The sequence below is a fragment of the Anomalospiza imberbis genome, chromosome 21, assembly GCF_031753505.1.
Source record: "Anomalospiza imberbis isolate Cuckoo-Finch-1a 21T00152 chromosome 21, ASM3175350v1, whole genome shotgun sequence".
NCBI lineage: Eukaryota > Metazoa > Chordata > Aves > Passeriformes > Viduidae > Anomalospiza > Anomalospiza imberbis.
Genome location: NC_089701.1, coordinates 8,950,506 through 8,973,045, shown reverse-complemented (window position 1 = coordinate 8,973,045; position 22,540 = coordinate 8,950,506). Strand labels below are relative to the sequence as shown.

General features: G+C 52.9%; 1 protein-coding gene across 1 annotated transcript in view; it reads left to right on the top strand.

Annotated features, from left to right (window-relative positions):
* The first annotated feature begins 329 nt into the window (after positions 1 to 329).
* LOC137486423 (collagen alpha-1(II) chain-like) overlaps positions 330 to 22,540 on the top strand; it is an 84,801-nt gene continuing 62,590 nt past the window's right edge. The window contains exon 1 of the mRNA XM_068211736.1: positions 330 to 453. Within this exon, the coding sequence (XP_068067837.1) occupies positions 357 to 453 (97 nt within the window). The 5' untranslated portion in view covers positions 330 to 356. The remainder of the gene's footprint in view (positions 454 to 22,540) is intronic.

Below are 22,540 nucleotides of genomic sequence, written 5' to 3'. Positions count from 1 at the left end.
CCTGCAGAACCCGCTGGAGGCACAGCCCGTGAGCGTGTCTGGGGTGTGTCTGTCCGTCCGTCCGTCCGTCTGTCACCCGCACGGGGGGGAAGGAGGACCCCCACCCCCACCTCCTCATCCCCGGGGGGCTCTGGCAGCGCGGCTGATTTTGGGGAGGGGGTGAAGTGGGACATTAACCCCGGGGCTCCCCCGGCCCGCGCGGTGCGGGGCAGGGCGGGGGCCGGGGGCGGGGCGGGGGCCGGGGCCGTGCCTGTCCCGGCGGCGGGGCCGGGCCGGGATGCGGCGGGGCCGGGATGCGGCGGGGCCGGGCCGGGATGCGGCGGGGCCGGGATGCGGCGGGGCCGGCGCCGGGCACGATGCGCGGCGGGGCGCTGGCGCTGGCGCTGCTCTGCGCCCTGTCCCTGCGCCCGGCGGCGCTGGCGGCCCCCGAGCCGGGCTCCGGGCTGGACTCAGGTAGGACGGGCGGCCGGGGGTCCCGGGGGGGTCCCTGAGGGCTCAGCGGGGCTGGCGGGCGGCCGGGACATCCCGGGCAGGGATGCGGGCGGTCCCCAAGGGGATGCGCTGGGAGCCCGGCACGGCGGAGGGGCGAGCGGGGAAGGGGAAGAGGGGCTCGGCCGGGACCCCCGGGGTTCTGCGGGGATGCGGCGGCGGCTTCTGGCTGTGAAGGGGACTCCCCAGGTGCCCCGGCCACGGGGCAGCCAAAAATGTTATGGGGCAAAAAGGCTCTCTCTGCCCAGGGCGAGGGGCGTCCCCCGTGAGCTGCTGGGGGCGAGCAGGGACGGAGCCTTTTGCGGCGTCCCCGTGTCGTAGGGTGCCTGGAGGGGTCCCTCTCCCTGCGGGACAGAGCAGCCTGGTTTGCTGGGATTTCTGTGTGGCTTCTTGGATGTCTCACGTCATAGAATCATGGAATCCTAAACGGGTTTGGGTTGGAAGGGACCTTAAAGCTCAGATTGGTTCACCCCTGCCATGGCAGGGACACCTGCCCCCGTCCCAGGCTGCTCCCAGTCCCATCCAGCCTGGCCTTGGGCACTGCCAGGGATCCAGGGGCAGCTACAGCTGCTCTGGGCACCCTGTGCCAGGGCCTGCCCACCCTCTCCTTTGGCTGAGCATCATCCAGGTGTGAGGCTTTGCCCTTTGGTCACTGCTGCCCGGGCTGGGGAAGGTCCTGAGCTCAGGAAGGTTTTCAGGTTTTACTGTAGATCTGGCTGGTGCATGGTGCAATCCTCCAAACGTGGGGTTTTCCTGGGCTGTGGGCCTAAACCAAGACACTTCTTTGGGGTTGAGGCTCTTGTTCCCAGCCAGTCCCTGCTGATGGAGCAGCTCTGCTCCAGGCAAGGCCTGTCTGGTGGCACAGCTCCAGGAAACTCCCTCGAGGAGCAGGGTGGGAGTGAGGGGGAGCAGGCTGCTGGGCTTGGCTAGACTTCCTGCCCTTGGAGCTGGAGCAGTGACCTGTGGCACTGCTGTGCCTGGCTGGGTGCCCTGGGTGCTGGTCCTGAGGCAGGTGGGCAATGATTGAAGTGTGGAGAGAGTGCCAGAGGAGAGCAGCTCATGACTGGAGCCGGGACTTGGTGTTCAGGCCTGCGAGACCTTGTGAGGTTCTGTGTCCCCTTTGCTCCAGCAGTGGCAGAGGAGAGGGCACAGCACGTGGCACTTGTGACACCTTAGGCTTGGAAGGAAAATGGGGTCATTTCTCAGGAAAGAAGGATCCCTGTGTTCTTTCCTGCCTCCAGCTCAGTCAGGACAGGGTGATTTGTTGCTCCTGTTCTCTGGGTTGGACAGGAAGCTGTTGGTGTTCCTGGTGTCCTGTCGCCTGTGACCACAGCTCACCCATGTCCTTCAGCACTGGATCAAATCCATCCCATGAACTCTAAACTGAGTGTCAGCTGCAGCACCAGGCTGGCCTGGGAATGGTGCAGAGGATGATTTTTAAGGGAGCAGTTACTGAACTTGCATCTATTTTTTGTGGTTTCATAGAAACCTGGAAGGGTTTGTGTTGCAAGCGACCTTAAATCCCATCCAGTGCCACCCCTGCCATGGCAGGGACACCTCCCACTGTCCCAGCTCACTCCCAGCCCTGTCCAGCCTGGCCTTGGGCACTGCCAGGGATCCAGGGGCAGCCACAGCTGCTCTGGGCACCCTGTGCCAGGGCCTGCCCACCCTCCCAGGGAACAATTCCTAATTCCCAATATCCCATCCATCCCTGCCCTCTGGCACTGGGAGCCATTCCCTGTGTCCTGTCCCTCCATCCCTTGTCCCCAGTCCCTCTCCAGCTCTCCTGGAGCCCCTTCAGGCCCTGGGAGGGCTCTGAGCTCTCCCTGGATCCTTCTCCTGTCCAGGTGAGCACCCCCAGCTCTGCCAGCCTGGATCCAGAGCAGAGGGGCTCCAGCCCTGGGAGCAGCTCCGTGGCCCCCTCTGATTCTTTTTATTGAAATTCCTAAGAATTCCCGTGCAGTGTTGTGGATCTGGGATGGGGGCTGGCACTGGCAGGGATTTTTGCAGTTGGAATGCTGTGGGGTGGTATGAGCCCCAGCTGCCCCTTCCTGTCCTCACAGCCTGGGGGTCTGCAGGGCTTTGCTGAGCTCCTCCCACCATTCCTGGCATGCTCTGGTTGAGAAGGAGGACAAAGTGGGAAGCTCCTTGGTTCAGTGGGAGCCCAGCAACTCCCGAGCTCCTGGGAGCCACCTTTCCTTACAAATGCAATAAATGGTAATTGCAACCCCACTCTTCAAGACACAAAACTCCCTCAAATCAACCCAGAAAATCCTGTCTGGGAATGAGATCCAAAAAGGAAAGTGCACGAGTAATTGGCCATTAATTAAAGCTGGAGTCGTCCAATTAAAATCTGCTTAATTAAGGGATGCATCCAAAAATGCAGGGCTTGGCTCCTGCAGATGGCATTTCTTGCTCGAGGTTTTGGGGAAAAATAGGTTTTGAGGAAATTATCCTGCTGGAGGCCTGAGACTCCAAAAATGTCGGATCCAGCATTGTGCAAGGTCCTCAAATCTGGGGTCTTTTGGAAATGTGCACACGGACATGGTAAATGAAACATTAAACCTGATGAAAATATGGAAAATTATATATAAATTGTGTTGCATCAGTGCTGTTGCATGTGTTTTATATATATTTTTATATAAAAACATATTTATTTTGATTAAATCATATTTATGTCTGGGCCTGATACTGATAATCTTAACTAGTTTCAAGTCCAACTTCTTAAAAATCCAGACATCCCAGATTTGTACTCTTTGTATCATTTCCATTTGACCCTCCATTCTATGGTGTGTCATGACATCCTTAATTAGGCAATTATGTGGAATTACCAATTTTTTTCCCCTTGACAAGACCCTAAATTGTGCATTTAAAGTGGAATAAACACAGGGGTCACTGCCTGTGCCCCCAGCACCGAGAGCAGCTGGGAGCCTTCCCCTGAAGCTCTGCCCCTGGGAGGGCAGGGCATGAAAAACCAAACCCTGGGGGCTCTCAGGAGTTGTGGGAACCCCAGACAGAGCCCACCGGGAGATTTTTACAATCCAGCTTTTATCCCTGAGCTCCTTTGTGGGTTCTTCTTTGTGCTCCAGAGGGAGGAGGAAAAAACCTGCCTGGGTTTGTGCTTCAGATCCATTTGAAGGACTCCCTTATATGAACTCTGCATTTGCTGAGCATCATTTTCCAGCATTTTCTGCTGGATGGAAGAGCCTTTTCCCTAAAATAATTTTAATTGGGAATAGGGAGGAGGTGAGTTCCTGCTTGCCCTCAAATACCTTCTCTGATCCCTTGGGGTTGTGTGGTTGTACCCTCCTTGCACTGCCCTTGGCACACCCAGGTGCCTCTGGCTCGGCTGCTTTGGCAATTCCAGCCTGGAAGTGGCCCCTTGGACACAGGGAGCAAGAACAGCAACTGCTCTGCTAGTTATCCTGAAGTTAAGGTCCAAATCCCTGTTGCAAAACACAACGATGCTGTAATAGAATTTATTTATCTGAATTTGATTATAAAATCGGGATCTGATAGTGTGGGAAGAGCTGGGAGACAAGGGTGGGTTTTTACCAGTATTTTTGAAAGCGAACAGTTGTTGTTTCAGGTGGCAGTGACATTGCCAGCCAGCTGTCCAAAGTACTCCTGACAGTAAGCCCCCAAAGAATGATTTTCCTTCTCTGGAGGAGAACGTGCTAACCCAGGAGCTGGCCCTGCATTCGGGATGTGGCAAATAAGACGTTTTCCTGCTGTCCCAGCTGTCACTGCCTCCTCCCCAAGGTGACGGGAGACACAACACTTATGGCAAAGCCCTGAGGGATGGGATTTGGGGTGCAGGGACACTGAGGGGTGGGTGCACATCCATCCTGGGCTGCCAGTTCCAGCTGCTGGCATGGTGCTTTTTGCTCTGTTTAACTTTGCCCAGCTGCAGCTGTTTGGATTGAAAAGTCCCTCTCTGTTTTAAGTCTGTCTCGTGCTGGATTATTTGAAAACTTCCAGCCCAGACTTCCCAGCTATTCTCAGGATCCCTGTCTTCAAAATGTTTTGGTGTTCCTGGAAGCAGAGCTGGTGTTTGGCTGCATCCCCACGAGATCCCTCCAGATTAGACCAAATTAAATACCTGAAACTTCTCCACAAGCCTCATTTCCTAAAGCCTCTTTCCCTCCGGATCCAGGCCTTGCTCTGAGCTGGCTCTGGCACTCACAGCCCATGTCCCCTGTGCCACCACAGAGCACAGAAAGATGCCAGAGCTTCTTTCACCTCTATTTTCTGCACCTTAGTAGGTGGGAATAATTTCATATCATTCCATTTAAACTCTGGGGTGCTGGGGAAGGGTTTCAAGTGCTGTTCCTTAGGGGAAGATTTTCCAGAGAAGTGGAATGGACCATCCTGCAGGCTTGGGATCAGATCAGCTCCCCAGGAGCTGAGCTGGTGCATACAAACATCATTCCCATGGCAAAATGGACAGTCTGAGCTGAGTGTCACACCTAAACCTTGTCCAAACCCTGGCAGCTCCTGGTGTCAAGCCCAAAGTGAGCCAGGCTGGGCTTAGGTGGAAAATTCCAGGGGCAAACATAGAGTTTGGTGTGAGAAGCAGCTTGGAGTGGCTACCCACACCTCCTTCCTCTGGGCAGGCTCTCAAAAGCTCCTAATTCCTTGCAGGAGGAGCAGCCATCTGCTCCTGGTTGAGGTCCTGGCCGTGGGGTGACGTAACGTCGGTGCCTCCCTGGCTGAGGCAGCTGGAGCTCTGTGTGTACATTCAGGATGTGCTCTAGAGGTATTTCTGTGTTTATACACACATGACATGGCTCTCACAGCCAGCCCGGGGCTGGCACTGCCTGTGTGGGCCAGGAATTCTGGCTGTGGTGCCCTGGCAGGAGCTGGGGATGGTTTTACAGCTCAGCTCCAAGGGGGGGCCATTCCCTGGACACTGCAGGTTGTGGGGTCCGGCACTCCTCAGGGGGTTTGGGTGTCTGGAGCTTGTCTGGGAGGGAAAGCTGGGGGATATCAATGGATCTTGGGTGCTAGGATGGGTCCTCATGGCCCTGCTGGGTGCAGGGTCAGGGCTCAGCTCTGCAGGGAGTGAGGGAGGATCACAGAACCACAGAATCAATCACAGAACCACAGACTCACAGAGTCACAGAATCAATCACAAGATCTATCAGAGTCACAGAATTAATCACAGAATCACAGAATCAATTACAGAATCAATCACAGAATCAATAAGAGAATCACAGAATCAATCAGAGGATCAATCACAGAATCACAGAATCAATCACAGAATCACAGAATCAATCAGAGAATCAATCACAGAATCAGTCACAGAATCAATCACAGAATCAATCACAGAATCAGAGAATCAATCAGAGAATCAATCAGAGAATCAGTCACAGAATCAGTCACAGAATCAATCACAGAATCAATCACAGAAACAGTCACAGAATCAATCACAGAATCAATCACAGAATCACAGAATCAATCACAGAATCAATCACAGAATCAATCACAGAATCAGAGAATCAGTCACAGAATCAGTCACACAATCAATCACAGAATCAATCACAAAATCTATCAGAGTCAGAGAATCAATCACAGAATTAGCTACAGAATCACGGAATCAATAAGAGAAACAATAAGATAATCAATCAGGGAATCACAGAATCAGCCACAGAATCACAGAATCTGCCGAATTGGAAGGGACCCAGGAGGATCCCTCCTCCCTGGGAAGCTCTGGAATGAGGCAGGGGCTGTGCTGGTGCTGCAGCTGTTTCCAGGCTGGTGTTGAAAGGGGCTCTGCCTGCTCCTCTCGGCCCTGGCAGAGCGTCGGGGGACAGATTTGAGCACAGAAGCCCCATTTCCTTCCCCTAAAAAGAGAGTGCTCTCCCAACCCACCCCATTACAGGGTTAGTAGGGTTTTTGGTGCTTTGCTCCCTGTTTTTAGACAAACGCGGCTGCCAAAGCTGGCTGTGTCCCCTTCCTTCCCATCCCACAGAGCATGGAGAGGCTGAGCATCCCCGGCTCCGTGGGATGCAGCAGCTCGGGGGCACTTGGGGACACTGGCAGAGGGAAACGCTTCCTGGCTGGGGCAAAGGGATTCCGTGTCCCCGCTGCTCCTGCATTGTGCACAGGCTTCATTCACGCGCGAGGAGCGCTCGGCTGGAAAGCTTTGCTCTCCTGGGCTCATCAATTAAGGGAAAAAACCTCCCCAGGATTTGAGCACCCTCCTCCCGCGCCTTTGCCACTCCAGGAGCTCAAGAGAGCAACAAAGTGACAAAAAGCAGCTTCTGTTCCGCGCACCTCAACCCTGACAGGGCGTTTCTGTGCCACAACGCCGGCAATTAGTGCAGCACTAATTGCCGTCGCTGCCGGCAGTGTAATTCCTGCGGGGTTAAAGGGCACCTCGGGTGACACCGCGCTGATCCCGGGGCTGCTGGGGACACGGGGCGCCCGGCGCGTGGCTGCTGCGGCGGGGCGGGCGAGGGCAGGGGGGACGGGATGGAGGGACACGGCAGGACAAAGGCACATGGAGGGATGGAGGGACATGGAGAGGTGGAGGGATGGAGGAACACGGCAGGACAAAGGCACATGGAGGGATGGAGGGACATGGAGAGATGGAGGGATGGAGGGACACGGCAGGACAAAGGCACATGGAGGGATGGAGGGACATGGAGAGGTGGAGGGATGGAGGAACACGGCAGGACAAAGGCACATGGAGGGATGGAGGGACATGGAGAGATGGAGGGATGGAGGGACACGGCAGGACAAAGGCACATGGAGGGATGGAGGGACATGGAGAGGTGGAGGGATGGAGGGACACGGCAGGACAAAGGCACATGGAGGGATGGAGGGACATGGAGAGGTGGAGGGACAAGGCAGGACAGAGGGACGTGGAGGGATGGAGGGACACGGCAGGACACTGGGACAAGGCAGGACAGAGCGACACAGCAGGACAGAGGGATGTGGAGGGACATGGAGAGATGGAGGGTCAAGGCAGGACAGAGGGACATGACAGGACAGAGGGACATGGAGGGACAGAAGGACATGGAGGGACTGAAGGACATGGAGAGACTGAAGGACATGGAGGGATAGGGAGACATGACAGGACAGAGGGACATGGAGGGACAGAAGGACATGGAGGGACTGAAGGACATGGAGGGATGGGGAGACATGACAGGACAGAGGGACATGGAGGGATAGAAGGACATGGAGGGATGGAGGGATATGGAGAGACAGAAGGATGTGTTGGGACAGAGGGACATGGTAGGACAGAGGGACACAGTGGGATGGATGGACATGGTAGGACAGAGGGACACGGCAGGACAGAGGGACATGGAGGGATGGATGGACATGGAGGGACAGAAGGACATGGAGGGATGGAGGAGACACAACAAAACAGACGCAACAGGACAGAGGGACATGGAGGGATGGAGGGACACAGCAGGACAGAAGGATGTGTTGGGACAGAGGGACACAGTGGGTTGGAGGGACAGAGCAGGACAGAGGACACGGACATGGAAGGACAGAGGGACATGGTGGGATGGACAGACACGGCAGGACAGAGGGACACATCAGCCCCTCCATGCACAAACCTGTTTTCCCTCGGCTTTGCTGTCCCGGCGGCCCCAGGGGAAGGATCCCCAGGATTTGCTGTGACTCCTTTTCCAGGGGTTGGGCACAGGTCAAACAGATTTAGCCCAGGGAAAAAAACACTTGATTTTTGTTGCCTTTACCAGAATGTGAATGAAGTAATTTTTAATGAATTATTTGTGGTCTTATAAAATCATTCAAACAGCAGTTTCTATTTTCTTAAAGGAAAAAAAAAAAGGTGCAGGAAGGTAATTAACTTTTATTTGTTGGAATCTGATTACCCTCCTATCCCCATCCCAGATCCACCTCCTCACTCCAGAAGATGGATGTGTCCTGAAGCTGATGCATTTGGTTAAGACATAAAATATTTCCATCAGGGCTCAGAGAAGTGGGAGGAGGAGGTGGGTGATGGGTTGCAGAGACATCTGAAGGCTCTCCAGTCCCAAACCCATCTGTGAGAGCTGAAAAGCTGATTCCTCCTTGCTGGAAAAGATGAAAGTTTGACAAGGAACTCTCACAGATATGTGTGCTTGGCAGAAAGATCTCTGAATGTTGAATCTGAGAGCAGAATAGAGATGGAAGCAAGCTTTGATATAGAAGAATAAGAGATGTCTAAATTGAGAATTGCTGAGCCAGTCTTACTGGACAACTAAGAAAGCAAAGGTTAAGTTGAGCTGGAAGGAGGTTTTATGATTAGAGCAAAGGATATGTTGGCCACAAACAAAAAAGATGTTTTTTTCCCAAGTAGAAAAAGGTCTTAGGAAAAGCAGAAGATACCACAGGCAAACAAACATATCAATGTAGCAAGTAGAAAAAGGTTCAAGAATTTTCCACTGCAAGAAAACTGAAAAATAAATTTAAGCTTAAAGTGTAACACACTAGCTCATGTGTTTGGACAGTAATGACTATCTAATGACTAGTAATGACCATCATGTGGTAATGACAGTAGTTGTGATAGGCTGTAGGTAATACTGAAGGTATTGATTGGTTCTGAGGTGTTGAGATGCTCAGGAAAGAAAAGTATGTAATGCATTGTAACCAGAACTAAAGGGGTAGGATTGTGTTATTTAAGGTAAATAATTGTGTTTTTTAAGGTTCCTTCTGAGGATTCCTCCCAGAGCTTCCTGGGATTCTGGGACTCTCTGGCTGGGGCTGAGCCAAGGCCCGAGTGCTCTTCCCTCTTCTGAGCGTGCAGTGACCAGCACCAGGGTGGGGCTCCTGGCAGAGGAGCAGCCCAGCCTGGGGAGCACAGTGGGCTGGGCTGGCTCAGAGCAGACTGCCGCTCCTTGCTTCCTCAGCCTGGGTAGCTGTGGTGCCCTCGCAGGGACTGCGGTGTCAGGATGACCCCAAGAGTGTACAAGTCCTCATTTCCTAGCCCGTGCAGCCAAAGAAGGAATCGGAATGAGTAGGATCAGCTTCTCAAGGTTGCTTATTTTTCCTTATCTATATCCTTCTTTGTCTGACCTGCTGAGCTCCATCTAGCAGGTCGGCCATGGCATTCTGCCTGCCCTCTTGGGCAGCGTTTACATTTTATACCAAAAACTACGTGTACTGTATTTACAATAACGTGCCAATACCCACAATCTATGTTAGACAGTGTGTCTGTGCCTTAAACCAATAGAAAAGTGTCACTATCACAGCAAGACATGGAGGACAAGAGAAAGGAGAAGAAGGCTAGGACATGTCCTAAACCCTCCATCTTGTACCCCTGAACCCCATTCTAAAAACCCCAAAATTCTACTTGTTCACCCTCTGTTAATTCAACTACCACACTACTCAAACCCTTGTGGCTTGTAATTCCTCACACAAGGTTGGCAGCTTTTTCCACAGGCTAAAATTGAAGCTACAGGTGTTTTTGACTTGGTGCCAAGGTCTCTGAGCCCCCTGCCAGGGTCTCGAGACAGCCAGGGCAGCCAGAGGGATGTGCTGGACTCCGACCGTGCCCCTCTGCCTGTCCAGCAGGGCATGGGGTGGGACAGTTGCCTCCCCTCCTCCTGCAGCGGCTCCCAGCTGGGATCTGAGTGGGGAAATGCAGCCAGGCAGGGATTTGCTTCCATTAGCTCCTGTCTTTTCCTTTTTGAACCTGCCAGACGTGTTTGGAGCAGGGCTGGGATCCTGCCAGCGTGCTCTGTGTGACACTGCAGCGTTCCCTCCCTGGCACCCTGGCAGGGCCAACTTTGTGCCCTCCTGTTCCAGCAGAGACCTGCAGGAACTGGTGGATTCCTTGGGGCAGGTCCTAGCAGGGGAAGCTGCCATGGGGCAGGGGCATGATCTGTCCCTGAAGGGTCCCTAAATCCAAGGAGGGAGTGGAAGAAATTGCAGGCATGGAGACCAGAGAGTTGTGGGGTGAGGAGGATTGATTGGAATGTTCTCCATGTGCACAGTACCCTGTGGGACCCAGAGCTGAGGGGTTTGGAGTGTGGGAGAGGTTGGGGGTGCTCACCTGGAGAGGAGAAGCTCCAGGCAGAGCTCAGAGCCCTTCCAGGGCCTGAAGGGGCTCCAGGAGAGCTGGAGAGGGACTGGGGACAAGGCATGGAGGGACAGGACACAGGGAATGGCTCCCACTGCCAGAGGGCAGGGATGGATGGGATATTGGGAATTAGGAATTGTTCCCTGGCAGGGTGGGCAGGCCCTGGCACAGGGTGCCCAGAGCAGCTGTGGCTGCCCCTGAATCCCTGGCAGTGCCCAAGGCCAGGCTGGATGGGGCTAGGAGTGACCTGGGACAGTGGGAGGTGTCCCTGCCATGGCAGGGGTGGCACTGGATGATCTTTAAGTTCCCTTCCAACCTCTTCCATCATTCTCTGATTTCCTCTCTAAACAATGAAATGTGTTTATACTGAAGATTAGGAGTACATGAGACAGGTAATTTCTGCTCACAGTGCATGAGATAAATTTTATTTATGACTTTCCCTGCTCCCCTGCTGCTGAACCGTCATTTCAAAGCCACATTTTCCATGGCAGCTCCCGCAGGGAGTGGGAAATGCTTGATGAAAGAGGCAGGTTAAACGAGCTGCCATCCAAGGAAGGCAGCAGCACCCAGGAGTGGAACCTCTCGTTTGGCAGAGCTGCGTTATTAATACTTGTTTGAATTCCTGGAGTGGATCAATGGAGCAGCTGGGCTTTGCCTGTGGAAATGCTGGGCTCTGTTTTGGCAGGGCTGAGGGAGATGTTCTGTAATGAGAGCTATTAAAAGGTCGTTAGAGATGTGGAGGAGTTTTGAAGTCAGATCTCAGTTTCTGGCAGCGACTTTTGTGTGAGCAGATTTTTAATCACCTCCTGTGCTTTTTCTTATTTTTCTTTCCCTTTTTTTTTCTTTCATTCCTGGAGCTTTTTGGATGTTTCAGTTTTGAGGATGGCAAATGAAAGATGGGGGTGGGATTCATGTCAGGAGACAGGACTTGGTGCCAACGTGGTCCCCTTTGGCCTGGCCGGTGACATTTTGAGGAGTGTGGAGTTAGAGTGAGCTGCAAAGGAGAGGGAGAAAGAGAGAAAACCAGAGGGTTCACACTCTGCATGTGGAGTGTGGGTGAAAAAGGTCCTCCAGAGGGTGCTGGCACTGCCCAGGCTCCCCAGGGAATGGGCACGGCCCCGAGGCTGCCAGAGCTCCAGGAGCATTGGGACAGCGCTGCCAGGGATGCCCAGGGTGGGGTTGGTGGGGGTCTGGGCCAGGGGCTGGGCTGGATGATCCTTGGGGTCCCTCCAGCTCAGGATATTCTGTGATTCCACAGCTGTTTTGGGCACCCTGTGCCAGGGTCTCTCCACCCTCCCAGGGAACAATTCCCAATTCCCAATATCCCATCCATCCCTGCCCTCTGGCAGTGGTAGCCAGTGTCCTGTCCCTCCAGCCCTTGCCCCCTTGCACCTGTGGGGAGCAGAAGCCAACCTGCTCCCACTGGGCAGGTCCTGGAAGATCACAGACCCCACAGAGACCTGTGGTGGTTCCCTCTTTATCAGGGAAAACCTTTAAGCTGTTAAAAAGGCTCTGAGCAACGCCTTCCTCAGTGGCTCTTCCTAAAGCAGAGCTCAGGCTCCTGCCCGGGGCACACAGAGCTCTGAATCCACATGAATTCATCCTGTAATGCCTCACTTGTGCTTTTCCTCTCCATTTGAGGAGACTTTGGGGAATCCTGCAAACCCTACACCTCCTGCAGTAAAAGTGCTGTTAATTTTCTCCCCCATCTCTGCTGGTTTTAATTGTGACTCCCACGCCAGCTCTCACAACCCACATGTTTCATGTATTTATTATTTCATTTGCTCCTGGCCTTCCCCAAGGCTGGGTTGTGGTAGCTTCAGCTGCTGGCAAGGCTTTAAATCCAGATGAGATGTTTTTCCTAAAGGGAAGGGTGTTTTTATAAACTCAGCCACAACTCTTGGTCTTAAAGTAGGAATTGAGCCAGAGATCTCCTTTGGCCTATTCTCTGCGGGACAGCAGACCACAGAATCACAGAATTACAGAATGGTTTGGGTTGGAAGGGACCTTAAAGCCCATCCAGTGCCACTTCTGCCATGGGTAGGGACAACTCCCAGTGTCCCAGGCTGCTCCAAGCCCATCCAGCCTGACCTTGGGCACTGCCAGGGACGAGGCAGCCACAGCTGCTCTGGGCCAGATCTCAGTGGGGGCTTTTTCCTGCATGAAGAGGAGCAGATCCCACACTCAGTGACCACTCTAACACTTTTTTTTTTTTTTTTTTTGAGTGCTGATTGAGAAAAAGGGACCCAAAATTAAACTAAAGCAGGAAAAATGCTGTGCCTCGCTGTTGACCCCAGGCACAGCTATAGGAGGCAGTGCTTAGATGTCATATTTGGGGTTGTTGTCATTTAGTGATCCAGATTTTATATTTTTCTGTCTTAAATGTACCTGGCAGTCGTGGCTCTTGGTGGGCAGGGTGTGATGCTGCTCCAGCAGCACTAACTGGTGTTACTGGTGTAGCTCCTGCTGGTCACTGGAAGAGCTAAAAAACCCAGTTTCATGGCTGTTGGGACATTGCAGGTGTGTTTGTGCAGTGGCAGGTGGGGTAGGAGGTGTTTTAGGGACATTTTCAGGGCATAATTCACCTTGGAAGAGACTTCTGGAGATGATGCAGCTGCTCTGGGCAGCTTCATCCTGATCCAGACACCTGGACCTGGCTCCACTGTTTGCCTGTGGGTCAGGATCAAATGTTTAAAACAGTATTTCTTGTTTGGAGTCACATGTTTATTGGTTCTTATTTATATTACAGTCTCACTAATTGTGAGTTCTACAACACTTCACTTACAAACTAGAAAATAGAGCTGTATATCTCCCTCTACAAAGTCTTTTAAGGATAAACTGTCTAATTAAGAAATGATGCTTAAATTATTTTTACTTTTAACTTAGCAACCAACCACTCATACCTCACAATGTTGACTTTTTATCTAATTACACAACACTACCTAAACCTATAAAGAAAAAGATAAAGAAGAAAGACTCATTACTACTCTAAATCCTCCATTTTACCTTATATATATTACTATATTCTAAAACTTTAAGTTTTCTACTATGACTTCTATTTGAACTACACACCTATAATCTTAGTTCTGTTATTCAGTTTTAGAAGTTTTCTGTACAGCCCCAAGCCAAATGTAATGTTCTTTTAAGAATCTGTACCTATCAGTACAGAAAGTCTAAAATTCTCAGCAACCAGGGCTCCAACATGTGGGGACAGGAGTGGCAGTTCCAAAGCTGTTCCTTTGTGTCTGGGCTCTTGTTCCCAAGATTTGCAGAGTCTGGTTTTGTTTAACTTGGTCTCAAGCCTTGGGGAGAAGGGTCTGGGGTTACGTCAGAGGCTGCAGCTTCCTCCTGTCGAGGGCACGGAGCCAACTGATCCCGGAATAGGCAAAGGACAGAGGGCTGACACACTCCAGCAGGTCCCAGGGCACGGAGACAGCTCCAAGTTGGTCAAGTTTGTGGGAATTGCAGCTCCCAAGGCAGCATTTCACCCTGAAAAAAAAAAAAAGGGATGGAGCACAGGGGGAGGAGGCTGAGCCCAAAGCAGCTCCCCAAGGCATGGGATGCAGGGATGCAGGAAGGAGCATCCCCGGCTGTCCCAGCGTGTGGGGCTGCTCTGCCTCCTCCTGTCAGCCCAGGGACCCCCATCCCTTGCAGCTTCCTGCCTCTCCTGAGCCAGACATGTGCAAACGTGACCGGGAATCCACCCGGGATGGCTTTTCCTCCCCCAGGCTGGTATTTCCTCCCGGCTGCCTCTCCCCCTGCACGGCCCCTTCTCCACGAAGCCAGTGAGGCATCGCTGTTGACCCTGACCCCTGCAGCTCCCCATCCCTCCCCTCCTGCAGAACGGGCAGCATCTGGCAGGCACGTGCTGCCCAGGCTCTCCCAGGCTCTGGGGTCTCTCCAGGCTCCTTTTTGGGATGTGTTCCCTCTCCAGCCCTGGTGTGCAGGTGGGGACACCCCTCAAAAGGACCCCCCTAAGGACAGGGGTGGCCCCAGCATCGCTGCTCCTTTCAGTTGCTTGGGGAAAGGTTCCTCCAGCAGAAAGGTTTGGGGGCTGTGATGGAAGTTTGAGGGTGAGGAGTGATCCTGGATGGCTCCAACCTGATCCCCTCTTGGCTCCTGTGCGCTCCTGGCTTCCAGGAGTGCTTTTTTGGGGAATATTTTGAAGAGGAAACCTTCTGGTTCCTGTGGTTAATCCCTTCCTGATGCCTGCAGCAGCTGGGATGTTCCATGGGCTGGGCTGCAGACCAACAGGAGGACACCCCATGCCTCATTGCCATGGTGTTCTCCTGACCATGCAGGAAGGGGAAAACAGGTTCCTCCTTTTCCATGGGCGACCCTGGGTGTCAGGTGTCGCTGCAGGCCCCCAGCTGGGTCATCATTAGCACTGACTCCATGATTGCAGAAGGCTGATCATTGCTTTATTAGATCATCTATACTATATTATACTGCACTTCTTAAGAAACTCAATGACCCTCACAGCCAGTCTGATCCAGCTTTGACCTAACTGGTCAACCCATCCAAACACCATCCAGTGTCCAGTTAAGAAATCACCCTTTGGTAAACAAATCTCCAGGACACATTCCACACGTGCACAACAGCAGGTGCAGCAAGTGGAGATAAGAATTGTTTCTCATTCTTTTCTCTGATCTTCTCACAGCCTTCCCCAGGACAATGCATGGGAAAGCTGTGCCTGCTCTCTGTGCCAGAGAGCTGCTGCCACAGTCAGGGAGGATTCATCCATGCAGAGAGCCGAGAGGTCCCTGAGATGTTTGGCGTGGCCAGGGGTGACACAGTGGGCAGGGGGAGGATGGATCACGACCTCAGCACCTCCTGTGAGCTGGGAAGGCTCTCCCTGGGGCTGTTCCTTGCCCAGAGCCTCTCTGGAGGTGTCTCTGTGGAGGAGGATGAGGAGTTTCTCCATAGGATGGAGCACTGCAGGTGAGAATTCCCCACCTGGCCTCAGTGGGACCATCCCTGGGTGTGGTGCTGCAGCCAGGGAGGGGCTTTGGGGCTGGGCAGGAGCGGGACAGGCACTGGTCAGACCAGCCTGCTCTTGGAATTAATGAGGAGATGGAAGCTTTCGTCAGGGCTGGGGTGTGGTGGATGGACACTGGCATGCTCCTGAGCATGGAGAGGGGCTGGATGATTTTCCAGATGGGATCATAAGCTCCTGGCTTAAAGAAAAAGCCCGGAAAAAAATCTCCCAAAACCAACCAAAAAAAAAAAAAAAAAAAAAAAAAAAAAAAAACCAACCAAAAAAACCACCAAAAAACCCCACAAAACAAAACAAAACCAAACCACAAAAAAACACACAAAAAACCAAAAAAAAACCCACAAAAAACCCCACAACCCCGCAAAAAACAACCAAACAAAAATAACAAAACAAAAAACCAATGACAAAACCAAAAAAAAAAAAAGCCAAAACAACTCCCCCCAAAAAAGCCCCTCAAGATGCCCCCCAACCCCTCCCCAAAATAAAATAACGCCAAAAATTTTAAAAGTATAAATAATAAAAAATTCCGTCTGAGCTTTTTGTGTCCAGTTTTTTTGAACTGTTAGCAGTCAGGTTTCCCATGCATTTCTCCATGGCTGTGAGGCTCAGGAAGTTTAATTAAAGAGAGGTTTAGGGCTGTTAATGAGTCCAGCAGCTGGAGCATTAAATCTTTGTCTGCATCAACAAGTGGGGAGTGCTCCCAAAAGCAGCTCCAGGGCCCTGTGCCCACTCAGGGCTCCGTGGTTTTTCTTCTGAACTGGGCTTGGATTTTCAGTCCAGAGGATCCTGCCCATGTTGGAGAACATTAAATCTCCTCCCCAGCACTTCTGGTTTCTCCTCCCCAGCAAGGTGTGTTGTTGGAATCCTGGATGCTGAGAATTTTAAACTTTCTGTGCTGAAAGGCACAGACCCACAAGAGAACACTGTGTTTGACCTGAGGTCGTGGAACAGGCTTTTAAAATTGATTAACAGCGCTGGGATTACGGGTGTGGAGTTGGTTAGAAGTCTGTAATATCACAGGGTGGAAAAAACTTAGAGTTTGGGGTTTTAGAATATAGAAATAAATATGAAGCAAGATGGAGGTGTTAGGGCAGTGGCTGGTTGTTCTTCTTTACCTTCTTCTCCATGGGTTTGGGTGGTGTTTTGTGATTGGACAGAGAAGTCCACACTGCAGGCTTTGAGGGATCAGTTATTGGGTTAAAAGGGAAAATAATCCAGGTGTCCTTTCTTAACTGGATGGTTTAGCCTTTAAAAGACCTTGTACCAAGAGTCAGCCATGTTGTGCTTTGCTAATGAAAAAGCTGCCGAACTGATGGTTGTGAGACTGCAACACAGATAAGAAATAACAAACACCTGAGTCCAAACCTCAAACACCATCTCAAGTGCCTTCAATCCTGACCCAGAGAAGTGGATAGGGTGTGAGCAGCAGGACAGGGCGAGGGCATGGCTGGGAATGCCCCCTGGAATGACCTCCTGATGCTAATTAAAACAACTCGTGTGCTGTTGGTTTTAATTTGCTGTGTTTATTTTCCCCCTTGCAGAACAGGTTGTGAACATTGCCTTGCTGCAGCTTGGTCGGGATTGGATCCGTGTTGAGCCAAGGAAGGCTTTTTCATGGAATCTTGGAAAGATTTGAGTGGAAAGGGAACTTAAAGCCCATCTCCTTCCACCCCTGCCATGGCAGGGACACCTCCCACTGTCCCAGGTCACTCCCAGCCCTGTCCAGCCCAGCCTTGGGCACTGCCAGGGATCCAGGGGCAGCCACAGCTGCTCTGGGCACCCTGTGCCAGGGCCTGCCCACCCTGCCAGGGAACAATTCCTAATTCCCAATATCCCATCCATCCCTGCCCTCTGGCACTGGGAGCCATTCCCTGTGTCCTGTCCCTCCATGCCTTGTCCCCAGTCCCTCTCCAGCTCTCCTGGAGCCCCTTCAGGCCCTGGAAGGGCTCTGAGCTCTCTCTGGAGCTTCTCCTCTCCAGGTGAGCACCCCCAGCTCTCCCAGCCTGGCTCCAGTCCTGGAGCAGCTCCATGACCTCCTCTGGCCTGGCTCCAGCAGCTCCAGCTCCTTCCAGAGGGGACCCCTGTAATAGTTGGGGTCTCATGAGAAGGGCACAATCACCTCCCTTGCTGCTCTGCCCACTCTGCTGGTGATTTTTGATTTATTTATCCTTTCACCCCTGCTCTCCGAAGGCAGTGGGACACGTGGAGCTGCTCCTCTCACTCCTATGCCTTTCAGGGATGGCCCAGCTGATTTCCAAGGAGCTGCTGATCCCAATTAACATTTGCTCTCCATCTGGGACCCGTTACTGGCCCTGGGCTCCCTCCCAGCTGTGGTTGTGCCTCAGGAGTGGGGACAGAGCTGCTGTGGCCTGTGGAGGAGCCCTGGGCAGGGCAGCACCCGTGGGGCACACACAGAGCTCCCTGAGCAGGAGAACAATTCCCAAACCTGGCTGTAGGGCACACACAGAGCTCCCTGAGCAGAAGAACAATTCCCAAACCTGGCTGTGGGGCACACACAGAGCTCCCTGAGCAGGAGAACAATTCCCAAACCTGGCTGTGGGGCTCACACAGAGCTCCCTGAGCAGGAGAACAATTCCCAAACCTGGCTGTGGGGCTCACACAGAGCTCCCTGAGCAGGAGAACAATTCCCAAACCTGGCTGTGGGGCTCACACAGAGCTCCCTGAGCAGGAGAACAATTCCCAAACCTGGCTGTGGGGCACACACAGAGCTCCCTGAGCAGGAGAACAATTCCCAAACCTGGCTGTGGGGCTCACACAGAGCTCCCTGAGCAGGAGAACAATTCCCAAACCTGGCTGTGGGGCTCACACAGAGCTCCCTGAGCAGAAGAACAATTCCCAAACCTGGCTGTGGGGCTCACACAGAGCTCCCTGAGCAGGAGAACAGTTCCTGCACCCAATTTCCAAACCTGGCTGTGGGGCACACACAGAGCTCCCTGAGCTGGGGAACAATTCCTGCACCCAGTTCCCAGACCTGGCTGTGGGGTCCCCCTTCCCCAGGCTCAGCCCTCCCAGCTCTGCACCCAGCGTGATGTGAGAACATGAACCCTGCTCCTTTTCACAGCACACAGTTAACTGCCTTTTCCCATTTAATCTCCCTGAATGTGTTTTTGTTTCATTTTTACACTCCTTCCAGGCTTTTACTGGAATTCCCACAGGCCGGAGTGGGTCGGGGATGCTGATTGGAAACAGAATAGAGCTGGAAGTAGCTGAGATAAATGGGGCTGATAAAGCAGCCAGAGCCTGGCTGCTGTGGGACTGTCCTCACCCCCTTCTCCCTGCTCCAAGGGGGCTTGAGGCAGCCAGGAATGCCCCACTGCTGGGAATTGCTGCTTCTCATGGAAGGGAATGGAGCTGGAGCCCCAGGAGAGGCTGAGGGAGCTGGGAAGGGGCTGAGCCTGGAGAAAAGGAGGCTCAGGGGGGACCTTGTGGCTCTGCACAACTCCTGACAGGAGGGGACAGCCGGGGGGGTCAGGCTCTGCTCCCAGGGAACAGGGACAGGAGGAGAGGGAACGGCCTCAGGGGGGACTCAGGTTGGGCAGCAGCAGGAATTTCCCCATGGAAAACGTTGTTAAACATTGGCAGGGCTGCCCAGGGAGGTTTGGAGTCCCCATCCCTGGATGTGGCACTTGGGGACCTGGGTCAGTGGTGGCCTTGGCAGTGCTGTGGGGACAGCTGGGCTCAGTGACTTCAGAGGGCTTTTCCAGCCTGAACAATTCCATGATTCCACATTTGCTGCTGGTTAACAGCCCTGCCCATGCTGGAGAGCTGAGTGCCAGGAAGCAAGGGCCAGGAATTACCCCAGCTTGGAGATGGATGTTTCTCTGCTTGGATAAATGAGTGGATTTTTCTCAGCTCACACCTAGGAGTGGGTTAAGCCTGGAGGAGAGTGGTGGATTTTTCTGAAGCCTTCACATCAACAGTTGTCATCTCCAAGACATCCCACCCTGCTGGCTCTGAGCAGGGGGCAGGAACAAGGAGATGACTGCTGGCTGATGTGTTTAAAACCATGCCCTGAATTCCTCATGTTTGGAGCTCCTTCTGCAGTGGGGCAGAGCAAAACCTCCCCTGCAGCTCCTCAGGATTCCCCACAGCCCAGCTGGGGTTTGTCCTCGTTGTGATCCACAGTTTCACAGAATTCACAGAATCTCTGGGTTGGAATAGACCTTCAAGATCATCGAGTCCAACTCAGCCCCAACCCCTCACCTAAACCCTGGCACCCAGTGCCACATCCAGGCTTGTTTTAAACACACCCAGGGATGGTGACTGCACCACCTCCCTGGGCAGCCATTCCAGAACTTTTGTTGCAAACACCATCACAAGGGTCTCCCTGGTCCTCACTCAGGACTGGAAATCCCATTTCCTTCCCTGTGGTTTTCCCTATGGGAATAAATCACACAGTCTCCATTTACTTCATGGTGGAAAAAAAACCCTTCCTTATTCACATACCTCCTTTTCATACAGTTTTACAGACCTCGTGTGTGACTCCCATTGGTCAGGAGCTTTCTTGCCAATTCCTTTATTGCTCATTAACAAGTTGTTATTCTGTATTAATTGGTCACTCAAACCCTCGGTGTGTACCTGCAGGGACACTTGTTTGTGAGAGATAGTTTTCATTTTTCTATCTAACAGTGTAAAACCAGTTTATACAGGGGTAAGATGATTTTCACCCAGGAATAGATTGTTATGCTCATGAGCTGCTCACACCAGGATTGCTTTCACATGGGAACCTGCACAGTGACAAGGCCAGCCACTGATTTTAGGAGAGCAGGTTTGATTTTATGAAGCCTTTCTTTATGATTTTTTCTACCTTATTGCAACATTTCCCTACAAAAGAAACTGCTCCTTGCTCTTTCTAGGACAGGAGGAAACAGCCTCACGTTGTTCCAGGGCAGGTTCAGATTTGAAATGAGGAAAAATTCCTTCTTGGGAAGGGTTTTCAAGCCCAGGCTGCCCAGGGCAATGGTGGAATCCCATCCCTGGAGGGTTTCAGAAACCGTGTGGATGTGGCACTTGGGGACATGGCTCAGTGGTGACCTTGGCAGAGCTGGGGGGATGGTTGGACTCTGGAGGGCTGGGCAGGCTCTTGAAATGCAGGAATCAAATATTTTAGGGAGAAGAGGTGTTTGAGCCTGCTCACATCCTGCAGCAGTGTCCTGGTCTCTGGCTGTGGCAGAGAGGGAACAGCCCCATGGCTTTGTGTGATTGTTCTGTCAGATTTTACAGTGAATTAAAACATTTCGATATTTAGGGCTGAGCTGATCCCTTGGAGTCTTTCTTTTACTGCAGGTTTGATGGGAATGGCACAGCAGTTCAAGCCAACTACACTTTTTATGTTAACTTTTCTTCATTTGCTTCACTTCCAAACCAGGAAAAAAGCAGCAGAGCCATTCCTTCATGTGGTCCTGCTGCTCCCAGAGCACTGGAGTGTGCTGGAAAGGCTGGAACACTGCTCCAGCCCAGCAGGAGAGCTGCTGCAGCAATCTCCAGGACATTTAATCTGATGACTGCAAAACAAACCCAGCCCGGTGGGTCTGGAGGAGCCCTGCTCGCTGCTGGCTGGATAAATGCTGCAGGAATTGCTGGAGTTGGACAGGAAAGTGAGGTTTTGTGCCCTCAGGAAATGCAGGTGTGGAGCAGGAGCAGCCATCCCGTGGTGTCTGCAGCACTCCAGGCTCTCAGGGAGCTTTGTAGAGTGGTTGGTTTTTTAGGGATATTTTTGGGAGAGCCCCGAGGAGCAGAGCTGTGCAGCAGCAGGGGTTTGTCCATGTCCGAGAGCTCCCAAGTGAGATGTGCAGAGGGATTTTGGAGATTTATATCCAGTGGGATCTCAGTTCTTCTACCCTCTCCTTCCTTGGGGTCACGCTCGCTGCAAAGTCACTGTTGTCACCTGCTCTGGTGTTTGTGCCTGCACCTCACACCTGTCCTGGGGACATCTGGGCTTCCCTGGCACGTTCCTGGTGGGAAAAATGGTGGAGCCCAAGGTTAGGGAATAGGGGGTGCCTTTCCAAGCTGTGGATGCTGCACACTGACACTGGGGCAGGGTTTTGCTGGGCCCACAGGGATGCTGGGGGACCCTGGAGGTGTCACCTCCACTGCAGCTCCTCCAGGCTGTGCCAGTGCTGATGGTCCCAGCAGATTGCCCTGCCCAGCCCTGATCCAGCACCTTTTCCCTCCTGACCAGGGACAGGAGCCAGGGAACAGCTGGGGCAGTTTTGGGCACCACAGTATGAAAACTGACATTGAGCTATTAGAGAGTGTTCAGAGAAGGCCACAAGGGAAGGGTCTGGGTTGGCCCGTGAGGAGCAGCTGAGGGCACTGGGATTGTTCAGCTGGAGCAGGCTGAGGGCAGAGCTCCCCGGGGGCTGCAGCTCCTCCCGAGGGGCAGCTCCCACCTCTGCTCTGGGACAGGGACAGGAGCCAGGGAACGGCTGGGGCTGGGCCAGGGCAGGTCAGGCTGGAGAGCAGGAAAGGTTCTTCCCCCAGAGGGTGCTGGCACTGCCCAGGCTCCCCAGGGAATGGGCACGGCCCCGAGGCTGCCAGAGCTCCAGGAGCGTTGGGCCAGCGCTGCCAGGGATGCCCAGGGTGGCATCCAAGCTGGGCAGGGACAAAGCTCAGGCTCTCTGGGACATCCAGGATCCATGGAAAACCCCCCTGAGCTCCACATGGCATGGCTCTCTTCCTTCCTGGCACCAAGAGGCAAAGCCAGGTGCCCAGGATTGCTTTTCACCAGCTGGGAATGTTTTCTTGTCTTGGAAAGAGAAACCTTGAAACCTTCCACCAGGAGGAGGATTTCTCCCACCATGACACTGGATACAGGATATGGCTTAAAAAAGAATTCCTGGCACTCTGGGGAGACAATGTGAAATACTGTTTTCATTTAGGAAATCCTACTTTTCCAGTCAGGATGGCTAGTTCATGGATTTAGGTTTTTTCCTTATTTTTAAGCATTCCAGGGTGGGTTATAGGTGATGTCCTGGTATTTTCCTACCCATGTG